Source organism: Tripterygium wilfordii, chromosome 11 (genome assembly GCF_013401445.1).
Source record: "Tripterygium wilfordii isolate XIE 37 chromosome 11, ASM1340144v1, whole genome shotgun sequence".
Classification (NCBI taxonomy): Eukaryota; Viridiplantae; Streptophyta; class Magnoliopsida; order Celastrales; family Celastraceae; genus Tripterygium; species Tripterygium wilfordii.
Genome location: NC_052242.1, coordinates 10,251,217 through 10,268,246, shown reverse-complemented (window position 1 = coordinate 10,268,246; position 17,030 = coordinate 10,251,217). Strand labels below are relative to the sequence as shown.

General features: G+C 34.7%; 1 protein-coding gene and 1 non-coding gene across 2 annotated transcripts; one reads left to right on the top strand and one right to left on the bottom strand.

Moving 5' to 3' along the window:
* The first annotated feature begins 425 nt into the window (after window positions 1–425).
* Window positions 426–6,578, top strand: LOC120009897 (cysteine synthase). The gene is made up of 11 exons (XM_038860624.1): window positions 426–561; window positions 862–917; window positions 1,029–1,138; window positions 1,387–1,444; window positions 2,072–2,335; window positions 2,412–2,549; window positions 2,666–2,717; window positions 4,712–4,791; window positions 5,569–5,628; window positions 5,776–5,856; window positions 6,232–6,578. Exons 2-11 carry the CDS (start codon window positions 876–878, stop codon window positions 6,322–6,324), a joined length of 978 nt encoding a protein of 325 aa, XP_038716552.1. The 5' UTR covers window positions 426–561; window positions 862–875; the 3' UTR covers window positions 6,325–6,578.
* Window positions 6,579–7,100: 522 nt separating this feature from the next.
* On the bottom strand, window positions 7,101–7,263 carry LOC120010008. Its single transcript, XR_005470795.1, has one exon. It is a non-coding gene; the product is annotated as a U1 spliceosomal RNA (small nuclear RNA).
* Window positions 7,264–17,030: the final 9,767 nt, after the last annotated feature.

Below are 17,030 nucleotides of genomic sequence, written 5' to 3'. Positions count from 1 at the left end.
TATACTAGAAATAAGAATGAGATGCATAATGTTGTTAAGGTTAAAAAAAAAAGTCACCAAATTTAGAATTAAAAAAATAATTTTTTTGATGATATATATTTTTAAAGAAAAAAATTAATTATAATATCCAATCACTGTAAAGCTGTCACCTTGTTACCAAAAATGTAATAATGTTAAAATAAAAAAATTGTGATGATACATATTTTTAAAGAAAAAAATTAACTATAATATCCTATCACTGCAAGGCTGTCACTTTGTTACAAAAAATGTAATGATGTTGTTAAGGTAAAAAAAAAAAATGTCACCAAATGTAGAATTTTGGAAAAAATTAATTTTGTGGTCATGCATGTTTTTAATTATTACTAAAATATTGGAAAAAAGAAAGTAATCAAATATGTAAACAATACTAAACAAATTAGTATAATATTATATTGTCTAGCCGGCTTTTAAGTACAGCAAAAAAAAAAAGGAAGACGACGCACACGGAATCCGCTGCTACAAATCTTGTTCGAAGCTTCCATACTCGATCTCGTCTCATTCAGTCTCAGATAAGGTTTCTCGGTGAGAGCTCAAACTTGTAATATCTGTTTTCGTATTTTCTAGCTTGCATTTTCCTGGTAGTATTTCTTGATTCTTGGTGCGTCAATCCATTATTTGTACCATTTCATAACTTCGTTGTTCGATACTTTATGTGTTATTTTAGCGAATAATCCGTTCAGTGATATGTTGTTTTCAACTCGGATAGGTTTTTGGGTGAAGTCAAGTGGGTTTTTGAACTAGCTAATACTAGTGCTGTAAGATTGGAATACATGTGTTTGATTTTGTTTTCCTGATCGGTTCTTGTTTTGGATGTTTATGCAGTGGTTTGACAAGAAATGGCGGAGGAGAAGTCTATGATTGCTAAGGATGTGACTGAAGTAAGATTCCTTTATGGATTATGACTTATGAGATTGTGAATTCTTTCTCTGGGTGTAATATTGAATGTTTATGTAGTCTTACGCATTTCCCCCCTATTTTGATTTGAATAGTTGATTGGTAAGACACCATTGGTGTATCTTAACCATGTTGTGGATGGTTGTGTGGCTCGAGTTGCTGCCAAGTTGGAGATGATGGAACCCTGCTCTAGTGTCAAGGACAGGTTAATCTTGCATCTCTTGTACTTGTTCTATCAGGATTTATGTGGTAGTGTAATCAGTATGAAATCGGAACATTATTTCCATTGAAGGAATTTTACTTGTAGTTCTATTTTTGAGGACTCCAAATCTCTTACCGTTGCAACAATTCTTATTGGATTCCAACTCCAGATATTGGTATCACATCCCATTTTGAACGCTACAGTGATCTTTGAATTATTTTTATTGATGGGTTTTGTTTATCGTTATTCAGGATTGGATATAGTATGATTCGAGATGCGGAGGAGAAAGGTCTCATTAACCCTGGTGAGGTCAGTAAATTATTCCATATAATCAACACTCATCAAATGATGTCCTTCCTTGCATCTCTCGATAATGTTTCTTGAATATACTTTGGTATTAACCACCTGAGGCATTTGGTTATTGGATATGAAAATATTGGTTCGATTATGTGAATTTGGGGTTGGACAGTATATGATTTTGGAGCAATGAGACTCTGATTGGACTTGAAACTTTCATATGGCATACAATATGTGCTGTAATGATTCAATCAATCGGCATCCATTATTCAATTTGTTAGTGACATTTAAGATATAAATACCAGCACAAAATTTGTAAGCTCTTGTTAAGGTTTCTGCTCTTGTAATATCTCTTAGTGACAGTAATGTGGGAAGTTATTTGCTGTAGAAATAGCTAGACTTTTTGGATGTATTGTGTGTCCCTAACATATGTTACATGCCATGCCATGAATCTGCAGTTAGTGGTGTGATTTCAGTGTCTGAGAATAGCGGGCCATAGCAAGGCAGTCTTTGTGTCAAATGAGTGAAATTGTTAAAAAGTATTTTGATGCACCAGCAGTGCTTTCCTGGTCTTTGGAACAATAGGAAATAAAAGAACAGATTCTAATAAGCAAAATTATTTTGTTCTGTACGTTGCAGAGTGTCCTCATTGAGCCTACAAGTGGTAATACTGGCATTGGGTTGGCATTTATGGCAGCTGCTAAGGGTTATAAACTTATAATTACCATGCCTGCTTCTATGAGTCTTGAGAGAAGAATGGTTCTCCGTGCTTTTGGAGCTGAGCTGGTTCTCACAGATCCAGCCAGGGGGATGAAGGGGGCTGTTCAAAAGGCGGAAGAGATTTGTGCAAAGACACCTAATGCTTATATTCTGCAGCAATTTGAAAACCCTGCCAACCCAAAGGTATCATATTTGCTACTATTTTGAACATATATGATTGTCTGGTTTAAAGGATTTATGATCATATTTTTTTGGCTAGGTTCACTATGAGACTACAGGACCGGAGATCTGGAATGTTTCAGGAGGGAAAGTCGACGCTCTTGTTTCTGGAATAGGAACTGGGGGTACAGTCACAGGTGCAGGGAAATATCTTAAGGAGCAAAACCTCAATATTAAGGTTGACTTTTTTCTATTGCCTTTTGTGAAGATATAATTTAAATATTTGACACCCTTTATTTGCCACTGATATTTTTTTCTCCTTTTTGCTGAAATTTCCGTTCTTTTTGCATTTAGCTCTATGGTGTGGAACCAGTTGAGAGTGCAGTTTTGTCTGGCGGAAAGCCTGGTAAAATCTCTCTCTCTCTCTCTCTCTCTCTCTCATTCACGATATTCTTATTTCTTTTCAGAATAGTTGTTGTACAGAAGTGTGGCATATTTTCTTTCCTGTAAATTTGGTACTGGTCGTATCAGCTTTGTAACACTGCAGCTGGGTAGTGTTAGCATATCTTAAATAAATTACAGAGCTTTCTCTCGAGTAGTTTTGTATGTCGTCATTTATCATAATATTGCCTTCTAGTTATCCTTAGTATTTCTAGTTGTGTCTATTTGGATCTTTGTTGGCAAGTTGTGCTGATGCATATAGGCTTAGAATTCAATAGAACAACAGCTGTCCTTTTCTTTCCTCCCATGTTATTTTGGTTATCGCTTACGCACCTGATTCACATCCAAAATTCAGAGCATCTAGGTTTCTACTCAAGCAAAACTAGTTTGGATGTCAAGGAATCTCAGTTTTTGAGGTGGATACCCAGCCAATCAGATGGCAAAATTCCCATTGCTGCTCACACACATACTTAGTGGGAAGAAAGTCAAATAATCTTTAACAAGTGCTTTCTGTTAAGTAGTGATTACTATCCTGTTTGTGTCTTAGTTGTAAACCATCAATTTTATGATGCCAGTAGCATTAAGTTTTCTTCATTCGCTCCTCCATATCGAATTCCTTTTTTTTCACCTATTGAACACAATATACTTCACAAAGAATATCATAAGATGATGGTTTTCGCGTGTTTTCTGTTGCATGTTCTATTTTTTCTGCCTTTCTCAACTGTTTTAAGGTCCAACAAACTGAAATATAAGTATATACTCTTTTTCTGTAACAAAGTAATCGTGTGCCTTTGGCTCTATGTAAAATTGCTGATGTACTTTAAAATCTCGATGCATTTCGTTTAATGCTTTGTTAAATTTAACCTGTCAAATAACTTTTCTGACGGCATTGAGTTGCCGGGTTAAAGGTGGTTGTAAATTGGGGCCACGGAATGTGTAGGCCCTTAGATGTATGAATATGTTTACAGGAAGGTTTAGTGTGCTCTTCGGGTGACAAGGTAAATTGAAAAAGAAGAAAGATCTTGATAGCTTGTTAATAAGCGTCGGCCTTTGAGATGATAAAGCATGCCTTATATTAAGGTTTAGTGGATGAAGTGGAAAACTGCATATGGGGTTTTCTGTGGCTAATGAGTACCCTTGAAATTAAAGGGAAAACCCTCTAGGTACACTTTAAGCCCTGCAGTAATGTATGCTATAGAATGTTGGAGCTATTAAGAGACAACAACATGCCTAAAGAATGAAGGTCGCAGGAATGAGAATCCATTCGTTCGATGCGTCGTAACACAGGAAATGATAGGATAAAATATGAGATTGTTAGATCTAAGGTACAAGTAGCAGTGAGCGACTATAAGATGCAATAAAATAATAAAATTGTCTAAAATGATTTGAACATGTGCAACATAGAGATATTGGTGCACAGGTGCAAAGAGGAGAGAAAATTCAAGTAATAGTGAGAACAGTGGAAGATGACCAAAAAATACTTGGATGGAAGTTCTAGGAAGAACATGGAATGTCTACAGTTAGTTGAGAATATAGCTTTAGACAGGAGTGAAGAGATTCCACTTGGCGGATCCAACTAATTTTCTCTTATTTATTCATATAGCCAACCCAAATTATTAGGGATAAAGGCCTTGACGATGATGATGATGCTATATTTTAATTTCACTTGCAAGATTAATAAAATTTTCATCTAAGAATATCTGATCTCATACGCATCACCTTAGTTAAACTGGTGAGTTTGTGTTATATTTGCTGACACTCAACAGTGCATATTCTTTATATTGTATTTTCACTAGCATAAACAATTTTGACCTCAACTACCCTGTAATGTTAGCCTTTTGCCACTTATTTATTTTCTTTGTGGAAGTATTTCCTCTCCTGATGAAAACTTCAGTTAAAAAGGGGAAAACAAAATCATTGTTTTTTTACCTAACCTGATCAAATGTGTTTTCGTTAAAGGTCCACACAAGATCCAAGGAATTGGAGCTGGGTTCATCCCTGGAGTTTTGGATGTCAATTTACTTGATGAAGTTGTTCAAGTAAGCCTCAATACTTTTGGCCGGGATCTTTTCTAAATCTGAATTTGATACTATTTTGTGCTATGATTAGATGTGAGATAAGCAACATTTGGTGTAATATGTGAATATCTCGATGATGCAAATTGACAAATGTAAAAAGTACTATTCAGTAACAAAGATAATTTGCATTTTTTCCCTGTTGTGCATACTTCAGGCATCCTTGTAACATCCCAGAGACATTTGTGAACCATACAGAAATTGATAAGAAGGAAGTGAGTCTTGGATGTTAGCTTCTATAGTATAAGAGTAGGTTCGATTGTCCAAAAGTGAAACTGAGTTCTGTATTTGCAGATTATTAGCCTGGAACTATTGTGCTGTGTTACAGCATTGCTCCGGGCTATCGTGCTGTAGTACAGTTTCCAACTTTCTACCCTGGAACTTCTGTATGGAATTTCTCCAGGAGCTGGGAAACACAATACTTGTGTTTAAATGCTATTTATTCAAGCAATTAGTTATTTTGCCAGTTTTCATATCCTTGCAAGGAGCTAATCACAGAGGTGCAAAGCTAGTTGGAAGAAGTTGAATTTTTACCCTTATGAAGTGCCTAGCTCATGGTCATTGTGATACCTTATGATTTTGGCTATATCTCATGCTATCATGCGATCTTTGAATTCTTGTAAAATAAAATAAATACCTCCCTTTGCCATGCATTTAGTGTCATTCTTCGTCTATACCTGGCACTTGCAACATAATTTATCTCGGATATTCTTAACTTATATTGTGCATGTGGATCCGCAGATATCAAGTGACGAATCAATAGAAATGGCCAAGCTTCTTGCACTGAAAGAAGGATTGCTGGTAAGTGGAGGAACTATCTGGTCTGGCATGATATTTTTCTCTCTAGTATCCCAAAATATACTGGATTTTGAAACAATAAAAAATTCCTCATGTTTGATACATTAAGTAGTCTTCATCTTTGATGAAAATTATGAGAACATGTTCTAGGTTGGGATTTCTTCTGGTGCTGCTGCAGCTGCTGCAATTAAGTTGGCAAAGAGGCCTGAAAATGCAGGAAAGCTGATTATTGTAAGTCTTTTTCCTTTCTTTTGATATGGGTATTTCATTATGCATTGGACTACCCGTTTTTGAAAAAAATAAATAAAAAGAATTGAATGCAAAAACTTTATCAGAGCACCAAGCAGGTGCAAAACAAACTATGAAGCTGAAGGCCTCGAGAAAGTTGTTACAGAGAGGGGAACACTGACTTTAGAATTCTTCCCGACAACCTCCCAGCAAAAGAAGCAACTGTAGAGAGAGTTTTAGACTGCAAAATATTGCTACAAAGGATATCGTTGCGCAAGAGAGAATCTTTTGTTGCATATGTAGAGTTTCTTTTCTTTTTTTTCCCTGAGATGTAATGTGATAACTTATTTTTTACTGGCTTTATGGCTGTTTTGGTAGGCGGTCTTCCCCAGTTTCGGAGAGCGATATTTGTCCTCTGTGTTGTTTCAAGATGTGAAGAAGGAAGCAGAGAATATGCTTTTCGAGCCTTGAGGAGGAGTTAGCTTTGGTGGAGCATAAATTTCATGCTGACTTGATAGTTGATATTGTGGTGGATTGGTCTCAGAACTGGAATTCATTATTTTTAGGATAAATAAAGATCCATACACAACGGCTTTACAAAAGTGCGTTGATAGTATGCTACATATTTAAGAGCTTCTTGTGAACTACTGTGCCATTGTTTGTTTCAACTATTTTTATAGTGTGAGAGAGATCCCTTGCAAACACATCACATTGTTATCTGTCAACATGTTTGGGCTAATTTCCGGATTCAGATGCACAAAACAAAGCCTAACAGAGCAGAGAATATTAAAATTGCTTATCAATGTTGGAAAAGAATTTTTGTTAACTTTTTTTTCCTAAGTGTATTCATAGGGGTGGCAAAATTATTATGGATGATTGAATTTGTTCGATCTGGATTTAATTAAATTTGGACATAAATTATGTCTGAAATCTGGGTTCAAACAAGAATTTTTTGTTCAATTTATTTGTCTGAATCATAACGTGGATTAGGTTATTGTTCGATTTACTTGTCTGGAATTAAACTAATCAGAATTTAATCAATTAATTACGTCCGAAATCCAATCCAGATTAGGATCCAAACATATAAATATTTAGTTTGCCACCCCTATACATTCATCCACCTCCCCACGTCAACTTCTAGAAGTTTATACATATAATTGTATCTGTATGTTAAAAATATATTATAAATTTAATATTTTATTACCAGAACTTACTAGATAAAAATAAAAAATATTGAAGTACAATTGATAGGGGCCGCGCGAACACAGGCCCCCACTGCCACAAATTACGACGTACAGTCTCCACTAATGGGAGATGTTAGGCGGGTGCACCTCCGGAGCGTGCAATGGGGGCCACCAGCCTAGGCCATGGGCCTTATTGATCGCCCATTGACCCCGTCCAGGTATGTATGTTGGCTTGGTCCACCCTCTCTTTATTTATTCCTCCGAGTCGACTGCCTCGCACCTGATTGTTTCCGATGTGGGATTGGATGCCACTGTATATCAAATCATCTACCCACCTCGCTCCCCAGTCCCCAGGCATAAATTAAATTAATGAGACCTTTCTCCTCCTCCGCATCTCGAACGAGAGATAAAGTCAGCATATCGAATCCTGAATCACGATACACAAAACCCATCACTACAAATAATTCAAAGAAAGTAGTAGATTTCTTAAGAGAGAAATTGTACTAGAAACTAAGCTACTCCTAAATCAACACAAATTACCAAGTAGCCAATATAAGCAAATTAGGGATAACAGCTGGGGCAGTTGCAAGAAAGTTTGCAAAGACAACATAACGACCTGCTTATGATGTTGGAGCATATGCCTAAAAACTAGGGATGGTTGTATCATGTAATGTACCCTCACATCTCAAACAGCCAACCCTGCCGGCTGCAGTTCAAACTTTAAAGTGTGGTTGAGTACTTAATTGAAATATTTAGGCAAAGTAGAAGCAGCTTGAGAATGAAAACAGAGCGAGCCGAGGAAGTAAGTAATTCAGTAAAATTCATACCTCAAAGGAGATGAGAAGCAGACATTGAATCTCTTCTTCGCATCCTCATCGTCTTCTTGTTGATGCAATAATTCAACAACTGAATTGTTTATCAGAAATTTGGAGAAAGTAAAGCAAGATAGAAAGGTTTACGTGGTTTGGAATTGAGCCTAGGTTCAAGGTACAAAACTATGAGATGTTTATATTATTTTGTCTGGTTACAAAGTGAACATGAATCAAAATACCAGAGGTATGAAACAATAACTAAAGTCAAGAAAGACAAAAGTCGAAAAGACGATATATTCCCAAACAAAAAATTTTTGAGTTAAAATAAACTCAAAAATAGGGGGCAAATTGTAGGGGTCAAGTTCAATTCTATTCAAATATAAAGGTCATGTTCAACCCAATTCAAAAATAAATGGGTCAAACCAAAACATAAGTCCACAGAGACAATTGGTCAATAAAGCCCAACATATTTGAGACTAAAACATACAGTGCAAAAAGACTTGGTCAAATAAGGCAATACAAAGTCGATATAAACACAAAAGGCCGATACACAAAGGCCGATCAGACTGCCAAAGGACGAAGCCGAAGATAAGGCAGTTCTACATCAACGATTATGTCTAAAACTGATAGGAAACTTCCTCAACTGCTACCAACTTCCTCAACCGTTGCAAACTACTGATAACTGCACAAGATAAGTATAAAAAGAAGCCATTAGCAACGAAAAGGGGAGATTGGATCGGATTTACTACTCTGTATTTTGATTCATGTTCACTTTTTAATCAGACAGAATAATATAAACATCCCATAGCTTTGTATCGTGGACCTAGGCTCAATGCCGAACCACGTAAACCTTTCTATCTTACTTTACTTTCTCCAAATTTCTCATAAACAATTCGATTGTTGAATTATTACATCAACACTTCTTCATTTGTGCTAGAGGTAGACCTAGGAAAATTGAGAAGTGAATTAGAACAAATCCGCACAGATTACATGATAATAGGAGGATCCACCTCCAGAAACATAACAAAAAAATTCAAATTATGTATCAAGAATAAAGAAAAAAAATCCAAAATAATAGCGGGAACAAAGAGATATAACTCTGTTTTTAGAAGCAGACAGCGTAGAAACATCCATAGGGACAGGTTAGATGGGTCATCGCTCAAGTCCCCCAAATCACCAGGGTCCCATTTTTTTGGAAAAACATTAGACTATTAATATTATAGTAGTCACAAAAAATGTTAAATGAGTTAGCTATGGGTCTGTTTGGTAGACAATTTTGATAGTACATATATTGTAGTATATATTGTCTACAATAAATGCTGGTAAAAAATGATATCATATATGGTTCATAAAATGCTAATAGGTGTTTGGTTGTACTTTTACTGATAGCATATTGGTGTTAAAATTGTTGTGACAAATTACGTGAAGGGATATTTTACTTTTGAAATCATGGAGGACGAAGGCACGGTGGCGAAGGTAAAGGTCCAGCTATAGCCATGAGTGGAAATTTACGGAAGAAGAAGGCGCTGACGTAGATTGCAGAAGAAAAGGGCACTGGGATAGTATTGGAATATCATTAATAAAGAAGGGTAGAATGGGAAATAAAAGTAAATGTGAATCAATATTGTCTTAAAATGGTCCTATATTGAACAATTTGAGAAGTATGATATCATTGTCATGTAACTGCCTAGGAATTCTAACCGAAAAATTGCCGTTTGGTGCTAAACAACAATATATGCTATTGGAAGCATATATTGTTGTCTGATATTATGTGCCAAATGGGCACTATATAATATATTGAAAGTGATTTAATGGAAAAAAATTGATTACATCAACATAATTAATGATTGGAATTTGGTATTCAAACCTCTTTTTTGGTAGATACACCCCCATGTCAGAGATTTCATTATAATATTTCACTTTTGTAGATATTTTTTTTTTAAAATTTTTTTTTCTGTTTGAATGACACTTAATGTCAGATATTCCACGTCACTTCTTCTTTTGATTATCAATGGGATCCATGTCTATTTGACATGGATTGATAAATTATCCCTCATGTCCCCTTCCTTCAATCCTGCTTATCTTCGAAGAAAAACATCATATACTGCTTATGTTTGAACATTTGCCAACCCTTTGATCATCATCCTCTTCAATTTACATAATCATTTGTAGGCTTCACAACTCTATAATTATTTGACATCTCTTTTAATTCGAAATTATTTGACAAATAAAATTCTCTAAAAATTATTTACTATAATAAAGTAAAATAATTATTTTATTGAATCACATTAATACATGTTAAATCCCTAATCTTCTAACACAATAGTTTCAGGAGGGAACCTAGAACGAGTATGCTATATATACGCATCAAGTTGTTCCATATAAGGTGTAGCCCATGTAGCTGCACAATCATACCGAACATGTTTCCATTGATACATAATGGGAGGCATCGGATAACCCTCTGTCAACGCAACCCGAAAGTAATGATTATTATTTACGTGCCCAATAGCTATAGCGACATGTTGATATAGCGGTGGAGGAGTTGATCGAAGTGACAAATATGTCAAGCTCTGTAACTGACTAAGAACGTATAGTATGACATTATACCTCGAAGCAATCAAGAGAGTCATGTCTGACATTGTCATTCAGTGCTCAACTGGTGCTCTTCTATCTGTTGCAAAGAAGTTCAATGAGTTTTGAATATGATATGCTCGCTCTTCACTGCCAAATATTGCAACATATTGATCCCAGAATGTGTTCAACCCTTCCATCAAGTTATACCAGATGGTGGCCCATGCATCTTCGCCAAGACGAAGACATACAACTATTGCTCAAAAGCCGCAATTTTCATCAGATATTACATCTTCTACTTGTTTGATGTAATCTTGCAATATATCTACTAGTATCTCATTTTCAACAGCACATAATCGACCGACATACGGGTGTCCCTCCATAAATAATGTCGCGGCATGGTTATGCTTTCCACATAGCACCCTTAATATCCAATCGTCATCTGTTTTCAATTTCACTCCTTTCAGTCTGAAAGGACAATATATTTTTTTGGTGCCAGTAAATTTTGTCGACAACGTCTTATTTTTGTATGTGCCACCGCAATCACAATGTAACTGCAATTTGGGTCTCTTTCCGAATCCACTAATCTTTGACATTTTAATGACAATGATAAATCCCAAATTACGTCCAGTGTCTTGAACCCAATCAATTAAGGATTGAACGATTTGAATACGTGATGATATAGTAATTAATATAGAAATTAAGAAAGTTAGGTCAGGAATTAAATGTTAATGTGTGAAATTTAACCCTAAAATTGAATCTTGAAGCCAATAAATTTCGTGGTAAATCGCAGCATTATCATACCATGTTAGTGAAAAATTCATTTGTAACATCAACGTCTATATTGTCTTCACTTTCTTCCACATGTTCGTCTTCTTGTTTTATGAAAATATCATCCTGTCAATAATAGATATTCACCTTATCATATGTAATTAATAAAAATATTTTATGAAAAAGTAAAAAAATATGTATATTTACTTGATCGTCATTAGAACCATTTGACAATTGCAGATCTTCAACCCAACTTCGTAACTGATCCAAATTCATTTTTGTCTGAAATGGCAAAAATAAGATAGGGAGAATAGAAGAAGTGGAGAACATCTCTACTTATAATAGAAAAAATTATAACCGTTAAAATTTGAACGTTAAAACATATAGAGCCGTTGAAGATAGACCAAGAGAAAGCCAAAAAAGAAAAAAAGTGGTTCTGAAATCATGTAATTTTTTATGAGTTCAAGTGTTGACAAGTCATAGGGTGATGTATCTACATTAGAGTGGTTTTATTATTTGACAAATGTGAGTTTATAAGTCATAGGGTGATGTACCTACATTTTAGAGTGGTTTTACATACAGGTTAGAGTAGGTTTATTTACAGGTACCCTTAATGATTTTGTATTTCAAAATAGAGTGCATCGACTTTTTTTGCTAAATGCGCACACCTTTTGGCACCAAGTAATGTTCTGTTACGTCTTGTCAAGATGTCAAATCCTTCAGGATCCTTTCTTTTCAGTGCTGGTTTGGTTTTAGTGGCTCACATTCATCCTATCCTATCACCATACACCACAACACCATATCTAATAAGCCTGTTCATTCCTTGCCAGATTTAGCAGTCATTACTCTTGCACGTGCGAAACCAACTTCTTTTTAATGTGTGAATATAAATTTTGTTTAGAACGCTTACAATGGTGTTATTTTTATTGGCCCAACAAAAATGTATGAAATTTTATGTTTTATTTATGTGGTTGTATTAGAAGATGTGTTTTGTTGATATAATTATATTGAAAGACGTATTTTGTTGATGTGCTTATATTGAGATTTTATATTTTAATGTAGTTTTATTATGGACAATATGGATGCATGAGATATTGTTGGCATCCATGTTGGATGAGATGAATAATGTATAGGAATTTATGTTTTATTAATGTGATTATATTGAAAGACGTGTTTGACTTGACTTTTTATGTTAGATATGACCCAATATTGATTTTGTTGGACCATTAGAATTACAACTACTGGAATAGCCAATACATATGTTGACTTCTCTCAACTTGCCTGACTGTATTAAACATGCACGCAGAAGAAAAAACAAGAAAAGTAAATATAATTAATCTATAACTATTTTGCCAAATGAATGAGTTTTGCTTCTTGTTCTATAAATTATCTACAACTTGAATCAATTTGTTACTAGAATTAGAAACATAAGCACATGATTAGTAGACCATAATCCATAAACCCATGACTCTATAAGTCTATTAAGGTTTAAGATCGATAAAATCGATAAGATTGTAAAATCGGTAAAATCAGGTAAGATCGTAAGGTAAGATCAATAGATCTTATCAATTTTGATATTTTACATCAATTCAAATCATTTTAGTTACCTAATATCGTACGGTCTTACGATCAAAATTGGAATTTTGACGGTGGTTAAATAGTGTATATATATTTTATTTGTATTATTATTAGGTAAATATTATAATTACCTTAATTTAATATTTAAATAGTAATTTAATATTCAAAGTTTTTTAAGAATTGAGAGTGCAAGTTATTACAGTAGGAGAAGAAGGGGGACTTCGTGGAGAGTTGTGCTATCCGTACACTTCTTAGACCGGGCTTTTTATTTTATTGGTAAGGGGAACAAAGTTGATGCTGACGTAATCATCAAATTGTTTGTACAGAGTTTTGACCTTACCAAGGGACTAGGGACCCTATGCAATCAGTTAGACAGATCGACTTGTGTGCATTTAGCAAAAAAAAATTGTGCATTTAGCAATTTCCTTCAAAATATTAGGAGATTCATAATTTTAAATAATATACGATATTTAAATTTTTTTCTCAAGACTATTATTTTTCTAAAGTTCTCTCAGGACCCCCGAGAACTCAGGACTATTGATCGATAAAGATTGTGTGTCAATGGACAAGTCAATTAAAGTACTAGACCTCCCCTCAATCCGTTCATGCGGAGAGGGGTATGGAATTGCAAACCAACTTGTGGAATTTTAATTGAAAAGTGTGGCTATAATTTGGCAATTAATATTTGATTTTGCCAATGTGAGGGTAAATATAATTGGAAAAATAAAGCATGTTATTTTAGTGAATAATAATGTCAATTCTTCTAGGACAGACTTGTGTTATGAAAGTATTCATTGTGATGAAGCGCAAGATGAAGGTCTTTGATGTTTTGCAGAATCTCAATGGTATATATGAATATGATCACTCTATTATTTTCATTAAATTATTGTTTCACATATATTAAAATATCAATTTCACCTCTGTCTGGAAGTGGAAAGGCATTAAGAAGAAGTGGATGAGATGAGGAGGTTAAGGGCTTGATATGAGATTTTGGTTTTTTATCCCTAATGTCACGTCATATAATTTTGACATATCACACCTCCATCTATATTTTCTTAAAATAAAAGTCATGTCATATTTTTTTGCCATGTCAACGATTTTTAACGAAAATCTAGTATAAGGACTAACGGAGACCGATTGGCAAAGTAGACAAGTTTGTTTAGTCCCAAAAAATATAGGGATAAAAATATAAGGATTTCGTTGGATTTTTTAAAAGTGCACGAGTTTTTTCGATACTTGACGCAGTGCAGAAGCTAGAACACTTGAATTCGTTCACGACAAAATCAAGAAACTTGGACTCCACCAAGAATAATTGAGAAAACCTCAAAGAATTTTATTAATAAACTGAATTGTCTCCATTACAAACGTTTATGAGACTATTTATAGACTGAAAAAAAACAATCAAATCCTAATTGGACTCCTAATTAAACTAGAATTGGAAAATTGGAAACATAAAACGTGCAGAAAACTTAATTAACTTCGTTTGACACCAAAAAGACACCTTTTTTATCTCTTTCCAAATCTCAACTTTAGATCTTCAAAATCAGTCCTCGGAAACATATTATAATAAGGAAACGCACAAGACAATCAAAAGTTATAGACGGTCAAAGTTGGAAACTGAATCATTAACTCTCAAAAACAGCAACTTCAATTCTGATTTCGATTTGGCTTCCTTCGAACACGTTCCAATTCTCAAGGAACTTTTCCACAGACCGTTCTACATCAGTCCCCTCCACTTGGAAAGAACTCGACCCCAAGTTATAATTTGACTAAAAAGAGTTGTCTTCATCATGACACTCAAAGAGAGTTGACCCTTTGAAGTCTTCGTGTCCATTGGTTGAATTTATATTCTTTCATCCCAAAGAAACAAGTATTTCGAATAATACAATTTGTTCAATATACTCATGAGCTCAACAAATTCCATAAAATTTGGACGACCCAAATTCGTAGTTCTCAACATTAACTCCTTGACAATCTCTAATATTGAGGAGCTAATAACGAAATTAGAATCCTCAACCCCAATAAAATCAAGATGTTGCATCTCACACTTTGTTGCCAAATTTATCGAATTTTGAGATTGGTGAATATTGAATAATATGGTCTTCCATTGAATCTGCGTCTTCAATTGAATATGGATCTTCGATCATAACAATTTTTTCATTATGGTGCATAAGTTCTTGTCTAACTTATTCTTCTATCAAAACTTCTATAAAATCACTAGAACATGTATGCTCCTAAGGCTCTTGTGAGATTTGATTAGTTTCAATTCCTTCGGCTAATTGAGAATTTTCTGAATTTTCTTCATACAATATCCCACCTTCATCAAACTTCAAATCATCATCACCATACACATCATCCACGGATTCCTCCATGAGGTCGTGATGTGCTGGTTGCGGCACCTGTCTATCACGGTTCGCTTGTGGATTCCGTCGATTGACAGCTGCTCGGCCATCAGGGAGATCTTGTGCCATATCACGAGCATCTGCCCTTGCCGTCTGTTGATTCTGGCCAGCGTTGACTCGCAATTCGCCAAGCATACGCAGAACTTCGGCCATTTGCTGCCTTTGTTGGTCCATCTGCTGCCTTTGCTGGACCATCTGTTCTGTCATCTGTTGCCTATGCTCATCAAACGCACTCCATAGGTCACCTATCCCTTGACCAACGTCGTTGGGATTGTGATTCCGTTCTGTGTTAGACATATCTGACAAGAAAACGACCTGCTCCGATATCACCTGACGCAGTGCGGAAGCTAGAACACTTGAATTCGTTCACGATGAAATCAAGAAACTTGGAATCCACCAAGAACAATTGAGAAAACCTCAAAGAATTTTTGTTAATAAACTGAATTGTCTCCATTACAAACGTTTATGAAACTATTTATAGACTGAAAAAAAAAATCAATTCCTAATTGGACTCCTAATTAAACTAGAATTGGAAAATTGAAAACATAAAACGTGCAGGAAACTTAATTAACTTCGTTGGACACCAAAACGATGCCTTTTTGATCTCCGTTCGAATCTTTCCTTTAGTTCTTCAAAATCAGTCCTCGGAAACATACTATAATAAGGAAACACACAAGGGAATCAAAAGTTATAGACGGTCAAAGTTGGAAACTGAATCATTAACTCTCAAAAACAACAACTTCAATTCTGATTTCGATTTGGCTTCCTTCGAACACGTTTCAACTTCTCAAGGAACTTTTCCACAGACTGTTCTACGTCAATACTTATCCCTAATAATTATTGGTATGTGGTGTGTGGTTTTTTCTTTTTTAAATTTCAGTGGCGACAACATTTGATCGACCACCTTGGATGAAGTTGATGGTCCTCATATGCTGGTCTTGTACTTATTGAGAGGCCTCCTACTACTTCGCGGCCTTCTTGAGTTCTTGGCCTTCTAAGTTAGTGCTGAAATTTTTTTTTAATGAGATCTCTAACATTCCTACTGAGATGATTGAAATTTTTTTTTAATGAGATCTCTAACATTTTTATCTGGTACTTTTTCGTGACTTTAGCTTTAATGTAAGGATCTCCTTGAAGTTTAAAAAATCATTTTATCGTGGTCGGTCCCGAGCTTTATGGGAACTTTTTGCACATCAAGGACTCGTTGTGAGCCCACATTGAGCCACCCACTAGTCGGTCCTTATTTGCATTTTGCATTCTCTCCTTTCCCCTCTCCGCCTCTCGTCAAGATTAGTGTAGTACCTTATTTTGATCCATCCTTGTTATTTGTTCTGTTTCTACGCCAGGTCGGGTTGACTTGGTTAAGACTTAAGATAGGAACGATAGTGAGTCAAAAAAAAGAGATAATTTAATTAATTTTAATAGGATTACAAGATTCATTACAAAATTCCCAAATTCCCTGCAAGACTCATTATAAAGCAAGAATCCTAGTATAAAAACTTATTAACAAGAATTAATTATCACAAAATAATTATTTGAAAAACAGAAAATTGTTTTTAAATTTTTTTTTTTTTTGCCATAAGTATCATCCTATGATATTATGACATATAACACCTCATTATTAAACATTTTTTTTTATATAAATGAATATATTATGATCTTATTAACTAATTCATGCATCATAGATCCTTTTTTTTTTAAAATTTATATTCCTGAGCCAGCTTCTTTTATGAAATTATTTATAAGCGCACATTATTTTTAATATGTTGACAAATAAAATATATAAAAATAAACACAGTAGGTCAGTTTATTTATCGGGTTTGCAATCCACACCACAAATCAATTTAATCCAACGGATA

Coding starts and splice junctions, on each gene's coding strand:
- LOC120009897 (XM_038860624.1), top strand. CDS start 876: ATGGCGGAGGAGAAGTCTATGATTGCTAAGGATGTGACTGAA. Junction 2,336..2,411: donor AAAACCCTGCCAACCCAAAG/GTATCATATTTG, acceptor TTTTTTGGCTAG/GTTCACTATGAGACTACAGG. Junction 2,718..4,711: donor TTTGTCTGGCGGAAAGCCTG/GTAAAATCTCTC, acceptor TTTTCGTTAAAG/GTCCACACAAGATCCAAGGA.